Source organism: Acomys russatus, chromosome 23, assembly GCF_903995435.1.
Source record: "Acomys russatus chromosome 23, mAcoRus1.1, whole genome shotgun sequence".
NCBI lineage: Eukaryota > Metazoa > Chordata > Mammalia > Rodentia > Muridae > Acomys > Acomys russatus.
Window position 1 is genome coordinate 25083365 of NC_067159.1, and position 18940 is coordinate 25102304.

Here is an 18940-nt window from a genome sequence, read left to right on the forward strand (position 1 = left end):
GCCATCTGATTCCCTGCTGCAGGGCTCCAGTGCTGCCCTTCTCACACTATGGCTTGATTCAGTCTTTAGTAAATGTCACAGAATGATAACTAACCAACCAACCAACCAGCCAACCAACAAAACAAAACAGTTAAAATAGTTCCATGCAGCAGGCAATCATTACATGTCTGGAAGCCATTGTGGAAAAATGAAATTTACAAACCTATACTAGGCAAGGAATAAATCTCCTTTGCAATGCAAAATAACTCAAAATGATATTTACATGGAAAGAAATGAGAAGGCTCCTGGCTTGATTTTCAAGTTACATTTATTACTAATATCATACGGATTTTCAGCTCAAGTCTTTCAAATATAGCCTTTGGGGACAGAGAGAATTATAAATGACACTTTAATAGTAAAGTATGAATCGTGCAGCAGTTACTTGTACTTTGCATAGAAACTAAGTGTGATAATCTACTTTTTCTTAAGAAACATTCTTGCAATTCCTCTCCTTTATAACTGTCCATACTGGATATAAATTTTTATCCAAAGTTTTAAGTCATTAACACACCTACCTATCTATGATTAAGCCCCAGCATGCTCTCCAAGGTGCACGATGCTGCCAATCATGAAACACCATCAAAATCAAAGTGACTAGGATCTATGCAGACAGCACACTCAGAGTTCAAGCTTAAAAACATCCACTCCACGCAACGATAAGATGTTGGCACTCAATGGGAGGAAGTGCCAAATCAATGTCTCTATGACTGGCATGCTCAACCCTTAGAAAAGGTTTAGTAAAACACTATGTAGCTGCAGGTGAGTGAATTATGTCTTGCAACAAATGTGGCATACTTTTCAAAGCTCTTCTGTACACGCATTGTTGTTTGGAAACCGAGACCGACTCTTTGTATTCTTGTTAGAACAAGAGTTGTTGAAAAATTTCCAACCACAACAGCTGGATCTCTCCGGGGTAGGTGAATGTCAGCGATGGAACTGTAATCACTTTCCAGTCAACTAGGGGGAGATACCTAGTGCTGGTGCTGGTGCTGATTTGCAGCGGCATTCTTGCTTTTCAACGTTGTCTACAGTTTGACTTGTTGAAGCATCGCTGTCTGATAAACGACACTCGCGTCTGTGTGAACAGAGTGTGCAGCCTCTCTGTTGCATAGAATATGTTCTGGTAGCTCAGTGCAAGTGCTAGCTTTGGTGTGGTACAAACCTGAGGACAAGTGCGTTTTATAATAATATCTAAAACATCTCTTCTTTTGAGTCTAATGAGTTTTAGCAGAGAGTGTGATGTGAATCAACTGGTGGAACTACAGCTTAGCACAAACAAAAGAAGGTGGATAGAATGTGGACCCAATCAATAAGATCTTTGCTATTAACTTTTCTTAAAGTAGCTTACTCTAGAATGACTAAAACACTGATAAAGTTGAACATAATAAGGGTCACGTGCGAATGATTCTTAAGACTCCATTGGCTTGACATTATTCTTTTAAGATTCTACAAAAACAGCTCGTGAGTTCCAATAATTATATTTTATAATTTAAAGGAATTAACACAATATCAATTTTAGATGAGTGAACAATGAAAGTTTTGCTGACACAGGTCTCATTTGTACCCAGGCTGGCCTGGAATTTTTGGCAATCCCCTTTCTTCATCCATCAGTCTTGGGCTGCAGGCATGAGACACCCACACCTGGCTAGCAATCAAATTTTGGAAAGTAGCCACCCTTTACTCTGCTGCATAGTTGAAAAAATTAGTATCTGGCCACTCCTGCCACTTGTAGAACTTACTGTAGTGTCTTCAATTTTATTTTTTAACTTTTAAGGTAAGAGACAATTTGCATGCTCAAAGTTCATTTTTATTCTGTGAAAAATACCATCATAATGATAAGATAAAGAGTTGAAAAGGAAAATAAAACAAAATGATCACTTTTTAAAAGCCACGAAGATTTAAACACTCAAGATTTTAAAAACCAAAACATTATTCTAGATAAACTTGATGGTGATATGAGCTACTTTGAATTCCCTTGTATTTAACACTGTGTGAGTCCAGCAGTAAGGAGAAGGTGTTGGTCTGCTTTGTGGCCATGCTTATAAGGCATGGGTTACCAGAGAGGTGAGTCAGCCACTTAACTTCCTCTCAACAGCCTAGAAGCCGCCCTCATGGACACTTCTTCTGCTTGTTTTCTGTAACCAAGTAAGAGGTCAGGAACAACAGTTGCATAACGAAGGCACACGTATTCATCCACCACTTCCTTAAATCCATTAATATTTTTATCTTTACGTCAACCTTCACTCCACATAGCACAAAACCCACCACTTAGAAATTCCTCTTGGGAACTTTAGTGACACATTTCATGGCACTAATGACCTCATCCACTCCTAAAGGTAATCTGCTATTTATGTGACGAGCAACAGTAAACAATGCACCAAAGGTCATTCTACCAAGAGAATCTCTCACATCAGGATTGCTAAGAACCTAAACAATTAGACAACCTAAACTTCTCCTCAGACCGATGAGAACGATTGAACTTAAGTTTTGCTGTCTCAAGCTGCTGGCTTTACATAGATTGGAAATAAACCCAATACCTAGATTTGTGCTTCCCACCTACTACAGTTTTCTCCAAAGTCCTTCTGAGTTGTGTAGTTACCTCACTTGGACATATTTCTGACTAAGAACATTCCTATTTCATCTAGGCTTGATGGTGTCCACCTGAAATCCCAGGACTTGAAAGGTAGGGTGGTTGCATGAGTTTGAGGATAGCCTGGGCTACAAAGAGGGTACCACACCAGCCAGGGCAACATAGCAAAGCATTGTCACAAACAAGAAGAAGAAGAAGAAGAAGAAGAAGAAGAAGAAGAAGAAGAAGAAGAAGAAGAAGAAGAAGAAGATTTCTATTTCTTCCTTTTAAAGCATCTGAACCACATCTAAAATATTTTTGGAGAAATGTTTGAAATAACAGCAAAGGCATTCTTTTCTTTATAATTATTACTTCTTGTCAGGCATGTCCTAGGAGTTTCTTCTAATAGAAAGAATGGGAACTAGCCAGAGGAAAGGCTGGTGGCATGAGGAAGGGCAATGGGGTGACAGGTGGATTAGAACAAAGTATAATGCCATATACATATAAACATGACAAAATGAAATCCCTTCCTTTGTATGCTAACTTAAAAATTAATAAGAGAATTTTATATGCCTTGCTATTAGAACTGCTAGTAATTAGTACACCATATTCTAATACTTTCTTATTGGACTAAGGCACAGAAAAGGAAATCCTTGGATTCACTGAAATTGAGTGAACTTGAGTTGCACAGGGCTCCTTAAAAATGGAATTTTGTATAAGTGCCAGAATATCAGTGCCAGAAAATAAAACATTTTGAATCATGGTTTCATGTATCCCAAGAAGACCTCAAACTATGTGTCTGAGGATTATCTTGAATTCCTGGTGTTCTGCCTTGTCTCACAAGCACTGAGATTATGGGTGTGTGTGTGTGTGTGTGTGTGTGTGTGTGTGTGTGTGTGTGTGTGTGCCACCACACCCTGTTCACTGCTTGCCTTCCAAGCAGTTCCAGTGGCATCAGCAAACAAGAAAGTGCTCCACACTTGTGTGTTTACACACATGTACGCTAAGATAAATGACCTGTGAGAGCCACACAGGACCAAAAGTGGATCAGATCTGAGTCTATTTTTAAAAGTAAAGAACCCTACAAAGGATCACGAACATAAATGACAAAACCCACGTGATTGTCACACTAGCTTTCACGGTTGGTGTCTCCACCCCCTTGGGTGTGGGTTATAGTTGCAACCACCCAGAGAAAGACAATATTCAGACCTGGTCTCCATGGATATCGTTTTCGAATCATTTCTGGACTCCTGCCTATAACACACATATGGCAACTGGGACGTATATAAGGAGTGGGTAGGCACTTGGCTGTTGGCTGGGAATGGAGCATTATATTCTTGCCTTTCATAATAGCTCATGTTGGTCTTCTGAGTTTGAGGGACAAAGGACAGTCTCTCTTTCCAGTCCTCTTGGGACTCTGGAAACACCTTCCTCCGAGCTGCAGAGAGGACATTCGCCACAATGGATTCCTGGATGTTCCTGGGTCTGAAGGCATCATCCACTAGACCGAGGGGAGACTTGGCAGCTGCTTCCCAAGGTGTTGGTCTCTTGTTAGTTTTCTCCAGCCCGAGGGTCGGTGTGCCAGAGTAACTGCAAGGAGGCTGGTACAGCCAAGGAGATGCAGAAATGATGGGCGGGGCTGATTTTCCAGGGAGAGAAAGGCCGCGCTCGCTCTCCTAAAAAGAAAGAAGATGTTGACATACCTCATGGGCATCTATTTGTGCTTATTACTACTGCAAAGCACCCATAGCACCACTTCCAAGCATTGCACAAATTTAAGTGCTGAAGTGCTCAGGGGCTTGAAGCGTGGACCGGCTGTCTTACTTAGCTTGTTCCAGCTCTGGTCTGCTGCTTGGTTCCCACGCTCTTTGTTTTCATAGTTCAATCTCCTGCCACATTTTCTCCAGGAGTAACCTCATGGCAGGAACCCTAATGCCCCTGGGATCTGCCCTTCTCTGCCTTCCCCACACCCACAGCCCATCTGCTTTATTCCAGACCTGGTTTTCCTGGCACAAAATAAACAAAGCAGGGATAACTGAAGAAATGGGCCACAAAATTCCTACCATTTTTACTTTTTCTGAGTAACTTTTAATTACTTGCCTTATTTTGGTTCAGTGAATGCAACAACACATTAAAAGATACTTAGAAGGAGTTGCTTGTGTGAAGGACAGACAGTCGTCTCTCCTCTCAGAATCTATGAATATGATGGAGACCACATGACATGGGTCTTCATTCCCTCCCCCTCCCCCATCGCTTTAGAGACATGCTCTCATTCTGCAGTCCAGGCTGGTCTCTGGGCGATCCTACTGACAGTCTCCCTAGTGCCAGGATTGTCGCCCTGAGCCAGTAAGCTCTTGTGTCTTTAGTTCACAAGGGCGAGGTATGGCCCATGGAAGCAACCAAGGAAGTCACTCTGTTAGTCTCACTTGTATTTTGGCTCTGGTTTTACACATACACGCGCGCGCGCGCACACACACACATACACACATGCACACACATGGGTACGCTGTGATTGAATGTTGGTTCTCCTTTTGGTCACTAAAACTTGTCTTTGATGTTGAATCCTGGCAAACATTTGTTTCTATTAATGTCCTTATCTTAATCCAGAGCTATGACAACCCTCTTTATAAGGTGGAGCTGGCTAGGGTGGCAGGGGCCTTTGTCACCTTTGACCTACATCTACATTTTAAAATTCCGACAACAAAATTGCACAATTCTGTATTACTCACGCATGGATTCACTTCTTTAATATCTTTTAGACCTGTCTACTACTACCAAACACTGCTCTATGAGCTAAAGACAAAAAGGCAGTAAGATCTGTACTCTGAAGCATGCGCTCTAGCACCGGTTGAGTCCCTGTGTTATGTCCAACAATTAATTACCCAGTGAAAAGACACCCTACCTACCTTGGAAGGAAGGAAGGAAGAGGCTTTTATTCTTATCTTTTACCAAAAAAAAAAAACCCATTGTCTGGAAAAGACATAGAGCTCCCCGATGGCACACATCTTTGCCTCTCTTTGCCAGTAGCTGTGAAAGGGATGGACAGTTTTGGTCCCCAGATTCCCCAGGGAAAATTCTCAGATTCCTGGTACTACCTGTAGAGGACGCATCTGACCAGGTGCAACTCTTTCAGCCCATGGCAAGTACTTACAGCAACACAGTTGAGGGGACAGGAACAGATAAGGGAGTCCAGGATTCTACAGCAACACAGGACAAACTTGGAACACACACACACACACACACACACACACACACACACACACACACACACACACCCCACAATGTGACTGCACACACTGAAGCAATGAGATATCTAAAACACAGGCTGACCGAAATTTATTTTCTGCTCTTTCTCCCAACTCACTTACTCTGAAAATCTTCAGAGGAATTGAAGCTTAGTAGAAATTCAAAGTTTTAAGTTTTGTCAGTGATACACTAATATGAAAGATGAGGCTTTTTTTCTAATTAGAACCTAATTAGAATTTTCTAATTGTAACATACATGTTAATTAGCCAAATATGCACAGAGAAAAGCAAACTTTTGAGGTGTGTTAATGAAAGAGAAAGTCAGGGTTTTCAGTGGGGGCGAGGATTAAAAAACATATCGAAGATCATATGAAGTTCCATGTGGAAACACAGACAAGTGTGACGACGCTGTCAGCTGTGAGGATGGAAGCAGAATGACATCCGTGGATAAAGTGAGTCCTGTGCTTTACATGGTCCCGCTTCATGTGCCTTCATGACCCGTTAGCTGCGAATCATGGAGGGTGCACTTCTAACTTAGGCTGGAGATATACATAACTTGTCTTTAAGTGCGTAGTTGGTTTTGTGTGTGCCCAGAACACAAATAAATGTTTCTATCCTCACGTTCACCACATCCTTCTGTCTGTCTGTCCCGAGGCTCCCGCTGCTCTCTGCTTAGGTGGTGACTGAAGCCATGTGACCTGTCCTGATGACTAAAGGATCTGAAAATACCAGAAGCATTTCTTCTGTTTTGAAGTTTGCATCTGGTGTGGTAGAAGCCTAGCATAACCCCAGGGACTGTGGCCTCTACCGTGTGCTTTATTATTACCAAAAGAATTAAAAAATGTGATATTATCGTGTATGTGTGTGTGTGTGTGTGTGTGTGTGTATGAGAGAGAGAGAGAGAGAGAGAGAGAGAATAGGAGGGAGGGAGGGAGGGAGGGAGGGAGGGAGGGAGGGAGGGAAGGAGACAGAGTATGGAGGTTAGAGGACAATTTCCAGGAGTGGGTTCTTTCCCACGGTGGGATCAAGGACTACATTCTTGGCAGGCGTGCATGGTTAGTGTTTCTACCCACTGAGTTATCCTGCCAGGGCCGAATTAAAGTGTTTTGATCAGAGAGTACTTAGCATTTATTAGTAGCTGATATCTCAAGCGCTCTTTCCTGGTGACATAATCAAATTGTTTCTCTCTGCTCCATTACCTTTGAGGTTTTGTTTAACAAAAGGAAAGAAGTTTTCCCTGCTGCCAAAACCAAGCAGGTCCTGGCATCCTGGTTACTTTTAGGGAAAGTCTGTTGCTACTCAAGTTACCCAATGGAGTCTTATTTTGAATTAGAAGGCTCCGCCCCCATCTAAACTCTAATTTTAACTGACAGTGAAGGCACCTGTCCTTTCTCCAGTCTTGAGGCTCACCTGCTGTAGGGAAGGGTGCTCTCTCTCTCTCTCTCTCTCTCTCTCTCTCTCTCTCTGTGTCTCTCTCTCTCTCTCTGTCTCTGTCTCTCTCTTTCTGTCTCTGTCTCTTTGTCTCTCTCTCTGTCTGTCTCTGTCTCTGTCTCTGTCTCTGTCTCTGTCTCTGTCTCTCTCTCTCTCCTCCCCCAGCTTACTAACTCTGCCTAGCTGGGATGAAGGGCAAGGACTGAAGAAAAGCAAAGAGAAAAGGGATTTTTTTTTTTCCAGTAGCACTATCTTTGGGTTTTTAGAGGGGGAGCTTCATAGGATAGATGCAATGATTGCTCCCAGAGGCCCAAAACCATGGTTCTTGATTCTTACTTGGCTGTGTGTGTGTGTGTGTGTGTGTGTGACAAATAGAGCTATCTGGAAAGAAGTACCTCAGTTAAGAAGGTACCTCCACCAAATTGCGCGAAGGCTTTTTTTTTTTTTTAATGAATGATGGTGGCTAAGGAAGGAGCCAGCCCATAGTGGGTGGCGCCATTCCTGCCAGGGGTCCTGGGGTGTGTAAGAAAGTAGGCTAAGCAAGCCAGAGGGAGCAACTCAGTAAGCAGCACTCCTCCACAGCCTTCTGTTTCAGTTCTGCCTCCAGGTTCCTGCCCTGATTTGCTCAGTGGTGGAACGTGACCTAGGAGCTTTAAGATGAAATGAACCTCCCCCTGGCCCTGCCCCCCGCCGCCCCCAAGTTGCTTTTGGTCTCTGTACTTCATTTTAGCAACAACTAAGACATTGCCATTTCTCGCCATTCTAGGAAGTTATTTGTCACACATTCGTATTCGCTTAGGAAGCTTTCTACCTTAGCTTGCGGCTGCTAGGCTCCATTTGCCCCCCTGGGGAGGCCTGGGGACCATGCCGCTCGCTTGGGTGTTCCCTTGCTCCTGACCTGTCTTGGCCCATGAGGAAACAAATATCCTTTGTGGGCACGAGGCAGCAAATTTCCTGGTTCTTTGTCAAAACCGTTTGCCAACCTCTCTCTTCCTTTCCAGACTTCCCGAGCTTGTGAGGTCACAAAGGCCTCTCTGACCCCTCAGCTGTCCTCACGCTGCCTGTCCTGTCAGCTCGTCTCACATGCCCCTTGAAGAGTCTTCTCCCACAGGATGAAGGGTTCCCGAGCTGCAGCCCTCTGCTGCCCTTACTCATGTTCTCATCTGCTTAGTTACATACACCTGGCTGAGGAGTGCAAGCCCTGCAGACGTGATTTGTTATCATTAATCTTTATAAAGCCTATTATTCTGTTCCAAACTCTCACGTTAGTTTGCAGCAGCTCCTCTCTGGGGTTTCTTGGCTAAGACACGAGTTTTATTTTCATTCTGCCAGCACATACCATTTCCTGCCAACCACGCATAAAGCTCTCCATCATAGCTTTCTTTTTAAAACATGGCCTTAAAGTGGAATAGAAGTTTAGTCTACAAATTAATTTCAAGAAAATTGTCTAGGAACTTCCAATGGTCTTAAGAGGAGAGACTTAAGAGGAGAGGCCTGCCCTGCGGAAAGGGCCTATTTGCTTCCAGGGCATCCTGAATCTCGGCCTGGGGACTTCCCTTTCTATGGATTTTCCTGGTGATCGATCCCGATGTCTTCGAACCACTTCCTCACAGCGTTCTCCTTCTCCTCCTTCTCCCCACTGGTTGGCTGTTTGGCTCAAAGCAGGGTCTCACTCTGTAGCGCAGGCTGACCCTCTCAGGGACCCTTCTGCCTCAATTTTCCACGTGCTGGGCTTACGGACATGATCTAGCACAGCCAGCTGACTTCTCTTTCTTTACAAAAGATTCTGGGATTTAACACCCTCCCCTCAACACACATATTGTCACTCTCACCATCCTGCTATTGTCTTTCATTTCCTACGCTCTTCTTCCTTCCATTTGTTAAGTCAGGTTAAGGAACATCTTTGAAACACACACACACACACACACACACACACACACACACACACACCACACACACACACACACACACACACACACCTAGTAACCTAATTCACTCTGACTGTGGGGCCATGCCATCTGGCAGATGACAATTAAAGCTTACATGGAACAGCCAACCATATATTTATAACATTCGGTTCATTAACCCATAAGAATACAGGCCAATTCATTTTTACATACAAATCTTAAGACAGCTCAATGTTTTTAATACAGTAAAGACTACAAGAGTCTCGCTGAAGTCATGAATCAGATGGAGTTACATATTCCCACAAGAGGACTGAATACCAAATATTATTTTTCTACTTTTGCCTTTAATTACAGATGACAGGCAGTGGCTAATCATTACTTACGTGAACTGTTTTATATGATCCGCACAGCAGACACATGTGGTAGACAGTATCAAAGCTCCGTTTTTGATTTGTGTACCTCTTGCACGTGAACAAGGTGAGCAGCCTCCCAGAGGGCAGCAAGCTAAAGACAGGTAGTGTGGGGAGTTGAACACAATAACCCTCACAACAAAGATCTTTTTTGTTCTTTTCTTTCTTCCTCTCTGTGCTAAGAATTGGGCTCAGGGCTTTGCATATCCTAGGCAAGTACTCTACCAGTGAGCTATGCCTAGATCAGAGTTTTTAGTCTGATGGGCTTGTTATGTGCACTTGTAATCCTAGAATTCAGGAGGCAAAGGCAGGAGGATCACTGCAAACTAAGGGCCAGCCTGGTCTACTAAGTGGCTTCCAGGACAACTAGGGCTACACAAGGATGCTTGTCTCAAAAGAGAACAAACTCAAATGTTCACCATCCATAATATAAAGATAAATATAAAAATATGCTTTGGGGGACACTTGTAAAACAAGCAAACAAACAAAAAAACAACCAATCAAAGAAACAAAATATTGGGTGCTGGTACTGTAGCTAGGTTGGTGGAGCCCTTGCCTAGTGTACACAAAGCCTTGGTTTTAATCAAGATGACATAGGCCTGAAATCTCAGCACTTGGGAAGTGGAGGTTGAAAGATAATTCAAAGGTCATCGCCACTAATAAAATAAAATAAATAAATAATAAATAAAAAAGGTCATTGCAGAGCAAGTTCAAGGTCAACCTGGGCTACAGTGACCCTCTCTCGTTACATGTGAATTCATGAAAACTAAATGGAATGCAATCTTAGGAATTTTGGAAAAAGCCATTTAAATTCTGACTAAATCTGTGGCCAGCGTACAGGGGCTATGCACAGATCACATGTAGATGCTTTTCTGTTGCTTGCTGGTGGGCCACTCCTGGGCTCTGCCCTCAGTCAAGAAGCACAAAGGAGCCAAGGAGCATTCTCCACTTTTAAACAACCATCTTTCCACATCAACTAATTGCTGTTTATCCACATAGCTGGTTAACAAAACTGTTTAGTTGGTTTCTTATTCAACTGTCTGGTGATGGCTTTAGCAGAGAAATGCCATCTGACGTTTACTTCAAAGGCAGTTCTAAAGCAATGTGAATTGTTCTAGCAGCCAGAGGAGTTGAATACGATACAGGCTTTCAGATTCAAAATATTTTATCACATAAACTCTGAAAGCTAAAACAATTTTCTTGGCTGAAATCTTGCTTACCCATGCACTACGGAGAAAGCATTTCCACTTGACAAATATTATTTCAACTCCTCTGGTGCCTTTCTCTTTTAAACACATAATCAGAAAATGCTTTTTGCAAACAGTCGCTTTATCACAAGCAGCTCTGGAGAGGTCCAAAGCAAGAAAACAGGAGCAGATTGTTATTTCCTTGGCCTTTTAAACCATTGATTAGAATTTCTGAGAAGCGGAAGCCCTCGGAGAGGTGAGCAAGTGGAAGCAAGCATGCAAGAGGCCTGAGGAACGGCCCAGCTCTCCCTCTGCTAAGGAGAAGTCCTTGCAATCAGCAGCCATTACTCCCCATTGTATACAGGTAGACACTGATTGGTCAGGAATTTCTACAGCGCTGACCTCGTAACCCTTTTAGTACCTTGTGGTTTGTCCCTACTTCCATTGCTGCCGTGCTGGGCTCAGCCACCCTAGCTGGGTCAGCACTGTGTGTCCCTAGTCCCACCCTTGCTTCTTCTGGCCGGTTTTCGGTATCCTAGCCTTACTGATGATTAGATTATGACCTGCAGCTCTCTGATTAAAACTGCCCTGTGGCTCCTCGCTTCACAAAAGGAAAAGCCAAAGGTCTTTCTTTGGCCTATGCATAGCCCCACACAATCTGCTGAGTCCTCGCTGCATCTCTGTTTGCAATTCCTGAGACACTAGGCATTCTCATACCAGGGACACTTGCTGTTGCTTCTGTTCGGAACACAATGCTCCAGACACCAGTGTGACTCTCCTCTCTTTCATCAGGCCTTGCTCAAATGTCACACAGTCTGTTGTGAATTCCACCTCTCTCAAAGTCCCCATCTCTCTTTCCTGCCCCTTTCTCTGTCTCTCTGTCTGTCTGTCTGTCTGTTTCTCCCCCACACCGCTAGGTGTATCCTCAATCTAACATGAGAAATGTTTTATTTAATTGTTTTATTTTTCTCCTAGAGAGAGAAATTAAAGGTCTGAAGTCTGCCTTAGGACAAAGGTTTTTGTTTCGTTGAGACAGTCCTAGAGCTTGGGCTTGGCAGCTGTGCCAACAGTCCCAGCATTCAGATAGCCAAGGTAAGGGGGATCAAGAATTTTAGGCTACAGGGGGAGACCTTTTCTCAAAAATGCCAAAGAAGGGCCGCGCGTGGTGACACACGCCTTTAATCTCAGCACATGGGAGGCAGCGGCAGGCAGAGCACTATGAGTTCGAGGCCAGCCTGGTCTACAAAGCAAGTCTAGGACAGCCAAGGCTACACAAGGAAACCCTGTCTCAAGAACCAAAAAACAAAACAAACAAAAATGCCAAAAAGGGCCCAGAAGAAAAGAACGTAGGGAGAGAATAGTCTTAAAACAAAATAGAATCTCTTTAGGAAATATTTGTTAAATGAATTTTGATTTCCATACCATACTGCTATAAATAGGATATTTTCTTATCATCACTAAAATATTTGGTCAACTTACAAAATACAGCCCATTTCACATGTCATGTACATGTGGCAAGGGACTCAGGACCAGAACATTCCCTCACCTCTGACGCAGGCACCCCCCCCCCCCGCCATTTTTCCTTTTTTGTCATGCCAGGGATGGAACCCTGGACCTTGCTCATCTGAGACAAGATTTCTGCCATTGAGCTACATCCCAACCCTCCCCTCATGTATTTATCAACTTTTTTTTCTAAATGGAACGTTCTAAATAAATGGGTGATTGCCATTCAAGGTAATAGAAATTTGGGAGTTTCAAACTACATCTTTGTTTATTTTCTTTGAGGCAGGTCTCAAGTAGTATTTAATTCATCTTCTTCCTGTCCCCTGAGGGCTAGGACTACAGAAATCACTCTAAGTTTTCGAGCTACTTTGATCTGACAAATGAGAAATCATAAAAATTATACCCAGGTCGTAAAGGAAGCCTGAACTACATTTCTTAAAAATAAGACCAAACAAGGAAAACAACAGTTAGTATTAGCGGCTGTCTTGGTTAGGTTTCTATTCTGTGATAAAGACCATGGCCAAAAACAACTTGGAAAGGAACAGGTTTATTTGGCTATAGATCCTAGGTCACAGTCCACTAGGGGTGGGGGAGTGGGGGTGGGGGTGGAGGAGCCAAGGCAGGAACTGGAAAGCAAGAACTGAGGCAGAGGCTGTGGAGAATCACTGTCTGCTAGCTTGCTCCCCCTGCTCCCCCCATGGCTTGCTCAGCCTGCTTTCTTACACAGCCCAGAACCCAAGGGTGGAATTGACCACAGTGTTCTGGGACCTCCCACATCAATCATCAATCGAGAAAATGCCCCCACATATTTGCCTCCAGGTCACCTGATGGAGGTATTTTTCTCAATTGAGTTTCCTCTTTCCAAAGAACTCTAGCTTGTGTCAAGCTGACCAAAAAGTAAGCAGGGCAGGGTTGGAATAAGAACAAGCCAAGTTGGTTTGTCAATTATGTGTCTAGAAACCGTATCTCCTCCCCACCAGATCTGTAGGGTCATCCGCAGCTTCGGCTAGGATTTACCCAACGAGGAGAGGCAGTTTAACACTGGAGAATTATTCTACCTGAAGATATAGATTCACTTTATCTTGCCGTACTTTGTTTTTTGAGGCATGGTTTTAGATAGCCCACAATTGCCTCAAAACGGCCAAAGATGGCTTTGAACTTCTGATCCTCCTGCTTCTGGCTCCTGAGTTCTAGAATTACTGGCATCCACTACTACACCTGTGTTTTGCAGTGCTGGGGGATGAACCCAGGGCCTTGTACACGAGAGCCGAGCATTCCACCAACTGAGCTGCATACCCATTCCTATCTACAGGTATTTAAGTATAGGGCAAATATTTTCTCAAGGTGATTTAAGTATAATCAGGCTTGATGTAAGGAGGATGAGGAGACCTCTCATATGTTTTCCTTCTAGTGTTTAGTCTCTTCAAAATACTCCCAAGTGAAATTTTTGAAAATGCAACTATTGCAATTTTTTACTGGGGAAATGGAGAAGAGAGTCTTTACGAGTTTTCATTACTATTCTGCTTGCAGCAGACAAAAGACCTAATGAATATGCTGCGTGCACACGCACGCGCGCGCACACACACACACACACACACACACACACACACACACGACAGTGTCTATCTCTGTGTGTTTCTATCTATCTGTTTTATCAAAAAAGTAGCCAAAGAACCAAACAGTTTAAAGACAGTTTGATGAAGGCAGTACATATACAGCAAAACGGTTCCTGTTTCCAGGTTTCTTCCTGACTTTCCCTGGTGAAAGACTATAAGCTATAAGGTGAAATAAACTCTTTCCTCTTCCAAGCTGCTTTCAAACATGGTGTTTGCCACAGCAGTAGAAAGCAAACTAAGACAAGCATGGAAACAACAGACTGCTAGGCTTGATCTCACATTTAAGGATAGCCCTTTGGGAGACAGAGGTTGTGAGTGGCAGCATGTTGAAAGAATGGGAATTTGGAGATTACACAGATGTGGACACACTGTCTGTCTCTGTTTTCTCATTAGGACTCTACTTTTCTTGTAATTCTAAAATAAGAAAAAAAAAAAAACTCTGACTACCAGCTCAAAGTTCTGGGTAGATGAGGACTGAGTTTATAAACTGGATGCCGTGTAGCACAGCAAATCAAGACTATTTTTATTACTGTGTGAAGAGACTGTGTGGCTCTAAAGGTGTCAGAGACCTGGCAGAACCTTTTGTTCAAGAGGCAACTGCATGGGCGAGCTGCCGGACCCCAGATAAAAATAGAAGCAAGCCTTGACTTTGAAGTGGGGTTAGCAATGCAGGTCTCAGATAGTGCCAAGCCAGCTCTGCTTCCCCACGCTACCAGAACACAGGCTGTTGTGCTGGCCAGAAACACCACCCCTGACCTCAGCTCCCTGTTACGTCAGACTAGGCCAGAATGCAGACTAGCGTTTTGTTTCTAACGTTCCACTTTTTAAAAGATAAAACAGTAGCACTCAACTGAAGGTCAGAAAGATCCACACTAAGGAGAAATCCGTGTGTATTCTTTTTGCGATCTCTTCATTTTAGAGACAGTGAAAATATGGCTAAGATGCTCAGACTGACCACACTCACTTGAAGGCTGAGCACTCTGTCTGCTACTACCTGCCATCCTTCTCAAAGCCCTTACATCCTGGCCCGGAAAATAAGGAGCACAACTGCAAAAAGTACTTTACCCTGCGCCACAGATGTATTAATGCATTTGCATAAGGAAAATGGAGAATTGAAGACATAGGCAATACAATTTAATTTGAATAATGTGTTTTAAGGCATGAAGGAAGTTACTAAGGCAATTTTACCCAACTTCAGAAAAGAAGTCAGTGTGTAAATTACAGCTTATTAAAATCTATTTATATAAGCTACACTCTATTAAAATAGTTGAAAACGCCGTATTAAATTTTCATGGTGTGTAGCATTATTTAATTACATTTAAATAAGAGTCTAGATTGGATAAAGCTGCCCAGGGAAGAGCAGCGGAAGGTGCAGAGGAAGCTTGCAGTGTATGTTGCTCTGCACACGCAGGAGGGCTGCAGAACCAGAAGAGGTTGCAGTGCATGTTGGGGGATCTGCGAGAACTATCGGGGAAAGGCTCACAACCTCCTTTACCTCACACGCCGGACTGCAGGGGACCAGAAGGCTGCAGAGACCGGTGCCTCCAGCTCTCCCCATCTTGCACACGACAGCACACGGAGCCTGTGAGAGCCTGAAAGAGCAGCTGTACCATCCTATTATGTACTCCGTAAGCATTCTGTTACTTTTTACTCTCCGCTACTAGATCTCTGCTCCTGCGTATATTTCTCACAGTGGCTTTGCTTTTGTTTTTTACAGTGCTCAGTTAGGTTTACGTTCCCACACGGTTTGCTATAAGGCCTTCTTTAGTCTTTGGCCACAGCTCATGCACTCCCCTTCTCCTTGTCTCCTCCTTTAAGGTTTATTTATTTATTTTGTGTAGGTGAGAGCCTTATCTGCATGTACACCTGCACACCAGAAGAGAGCATCAGCTTAGGATAGATGGTTGTTGTGAGGCACCACGTGATTGCTGGGAATTGTAGTCAGGCCCTCTGGAGGAGCAGACAATGCTCCTGACCTCCGGGCCATCTCCCCTCTAAGTCCATGGACATGGACAATCTCCCAGCTTCCCTCTTCCTGCTACTGTGCCCATCTCATTCTATTGTCCACGCAATGCCACTTGAATGCTTCTCCTTCCCTCTTCTGCAACCCTTCTAACTCCAATCGAATTTTCTAGTGGCTGTGTTTTAGGTTACATAACATTTTCCTGTATTTTTTTTTTCTCTTGAAAATAATTTTTCTCCAGTACAGTCTGATCATACCTTCTCCTCCCCAAACTCTTCCCAGATTCTCCCTACCTCTTCACCCATCAAACCCCACACTTGTTTCTTCTCCCCCCACCCCCTCTCCCCCATTTAGAAAACAAACATGTGGACTAAAATCCAAGTACGCTTCATGCTATCTTTGGCTGTTTATCCTCCAAAAGTTACTGTGGTCAAAGGAGCCACTGTTATGAACTGGTTAGGAAAAGATTTGCAGAGTGGCGGCTTCAGCAGCTGCGGCTGCTCTTGCAGTTAATATATTCTACTCGGGGAATGATATGGGGCTCACACCAGGCATCCGGGGCTTCTGGACCGAGGACATGTTTTTTTTTTTGAACTGCGACCCACTTAGCTCTAACACATTCAATCTTTGTAAAAATTGCAAATGCTTCAGCTAGAGGAAAGCAGCAGACTTTGCAGCAGATTTAAGCCAAGTTTAAAACACATACACACACACACACACACACACACACACACACACACACACACCCCAGATACACTAATCCCAGCATAGTAACATAAAAAACAAAACAAAACAAAGACAAAAAAAAAAAAAAAAAACAAAAACAAAAACAAAAAACAAAAAACAAAACCCGGAGATATCTAACTCTTCCAAAATGTGTTAGCCTTACAGTCATGGCCCCTAGAGAGAATGAGTTAGATGCAACCCCGCAAAGAACCCAAACCAGGGACTATAGGATGATCAAAGTCACAAGAAGCCGAATGAAATGAAAAAGAGATGCATAAAACAAGCAGGGGAATCCAGCAAAGACATGGATGCTGAAGAAACACGACTCCAGAGTATTAGAAATTAAGGGGGCGGGAGTAATAGAGTGGATCAAGGAAAGGGCAAAATAAATGGGTTTAAATACACGGTTCAGGAACTGGAACAGTTCAACAAGGAGAAAGGTAAATAGAGTACTTTGAAGGAGAACAGCCTCCATAGGCTCATATTTAAATGTTTGGTTCGCAGTTGGTGAACTGTTTAGGAAGGACAAGGTGTGGCCTTATTGGAGGAGGTGTGCCACTGGGGGTGGACCTTTAGGTTTTGAAAGCCCATGCTATACCCAGTCTGTTCTCTTGCTGTCTGCCTCCTGTTGTAAGCTCTCAACTGCAGATCCTGCTTCCATGCTTCCCTATATGAAAGTCATAAACTCACCCTCTAAAACTATAAACAAGCACCCAATTAAATGCTTTCTTTTACAAGTTGCCTTAGTTACACTGTTTCTTCACAGCAATAGAAAAATAACCAAGGAATAAGTTAATAATAAAAAAGGTATCAGTGAGAATTTCAGGATATATGTGACACTCTGAAAATACAGAATATTCAGGCTACACAATAGGAGGAGAAGAATCTCATTCCAAAGGCATAGAAAACATTTTCAAAAGAATCATAACAGAAAACCTCCCACAGTCAGGAAAAGATATCCAAACACAGGAGGCCTTTAGGGCACAAAACAGGCAAGACCAGAAAAGAACTTCACTTGGCATGTTAAAACTAAAACATTAAATATACAGAACAAAGAAACTATACTGAAAACAATAATAAATAAACATCGGGCCACATGTGAAGGCAGGTCTCCAAGAGTAACAGCAAATGATTCAGATGAAACTTTAAAAGCTAGAAGTGTTTGGAACGATGCATTTCAAGTTCTAAAGGACAATATCTGCCAACCCAGACTAACCAGCAAAGCTACTTGTCATAATTGAAGGAAAATAAAACCTTCTGATGATAAAAATAGACTAAATTAATTTATGATCACTAAGCCAGTTCTATGTAAAATATTTAAAGGAATCCTTAATATTGAAGAGAAAATAAACCAATATACAAAGCCACAGGAGAAAAATAAACCATACTGGAACAATAATTAAACAAGGGAAGAATAGGGAAAAATCCACACAATATCAACCAAATGGCAGGAACCAATACACATTTTAAAATAACAATACAGAACCCTGATGGTCTCAGTTCCCCAGAGGAAAGGCACAGACTGGCAGATGGGATCAAAAAGCAGAATCAATATGTTTGTCACCTCCAAGGAATGCATCTCACTACAAAACCCAGACACTGCCCAGTGAGAGGATAGAGTGTAATCCAAGAAAACAGACACAGGGATCTAGCAGGTGTCACTGTCCTATTACAAAACAGACTTCAAAGCCCAGCCGGCGAGAGCAGCTAAAGATGGCCACCTCATGCTAACTAGGGGAGCAATCGATCAAGAAGACATTGCAGCTACAAACCTAACATCCTGAACACCACATTTCATAGAACACTGCTGAATATGAATTCAGAGATTAACCTCAGGTCAATAGGAGTGGGCAACATACATAGCCTATTCTCTCCAGCTGACAGGTCATCCAAATAAAACCAGAGAAATCTATGAATTAAGTGACATTATATATTATATGGACTTAACCAATACCTACAGCACCCCCATACAAACAATAAAGAGTATACATTTTTCTTGAGAGTCCATAGAAATTCCTCTAAAACATATCATATACTAGGGCAAAGATTAATTCTTAACAAATATAGGAAATAACTTCTTATATTCTATCTTATCACAATGGACTAAGGCTATAAATCAACAGCAAGGAAAACTCATGGAGATTAAGCAATGAACTATCGAGCAACAAACGGCCTTCAACATCTATACAAATTAAAACTACTTGGAGATTCCAGTTGTGCTGGCTAGTGTTTAGCCAACTTTACGTAAACTAGAGTTATATAAGAGGTGGGAACCTCATTTGAGAAAATGCCTCCATGTGATTAGCCTGGAGGCAAGTCTGTGGGGGATATTTTCTTGATTAAT

At 42.8% G+C, this 18940-nt stretch overlaps 2 protein-coding genes across 4 annotated transcripts in view; both read right to left on the reverse strand.

Annotated features, from left to right (window-relative positions):
* Window positions 1–18940, reverse strand: part of Myoz2 (myozenin 2) — a 1071004-nt gene that overhangs the window by 76610 nt on the left and 975454 nt on the right. The gene's annotated exons all lie outside the window — the stretch shown is intronic.
* The window catches only part of Synpo2 (synaptopodin 2), a 150117-nt gene continuing 134785 nt past the window's right edge, over window positions 3609–18940 (reverse strand). Inside the window, exon 5 of one of the 2 annotated variants that reach the window (XM_051165553.1) lies at window positions 3609–4284. In XM_051165553.1, coding sequence (XP_051021510.1) covers window positions 3745–4284 — 540 coding nt within the window. In that variant the 3' untranslated portion in view covers window positions 3609–3744. The remainder of the gene's footprint in view (window positions 4285–18940) is intronic. The other variant, XM_051165554.1, reaches the window with a different exon arrangement.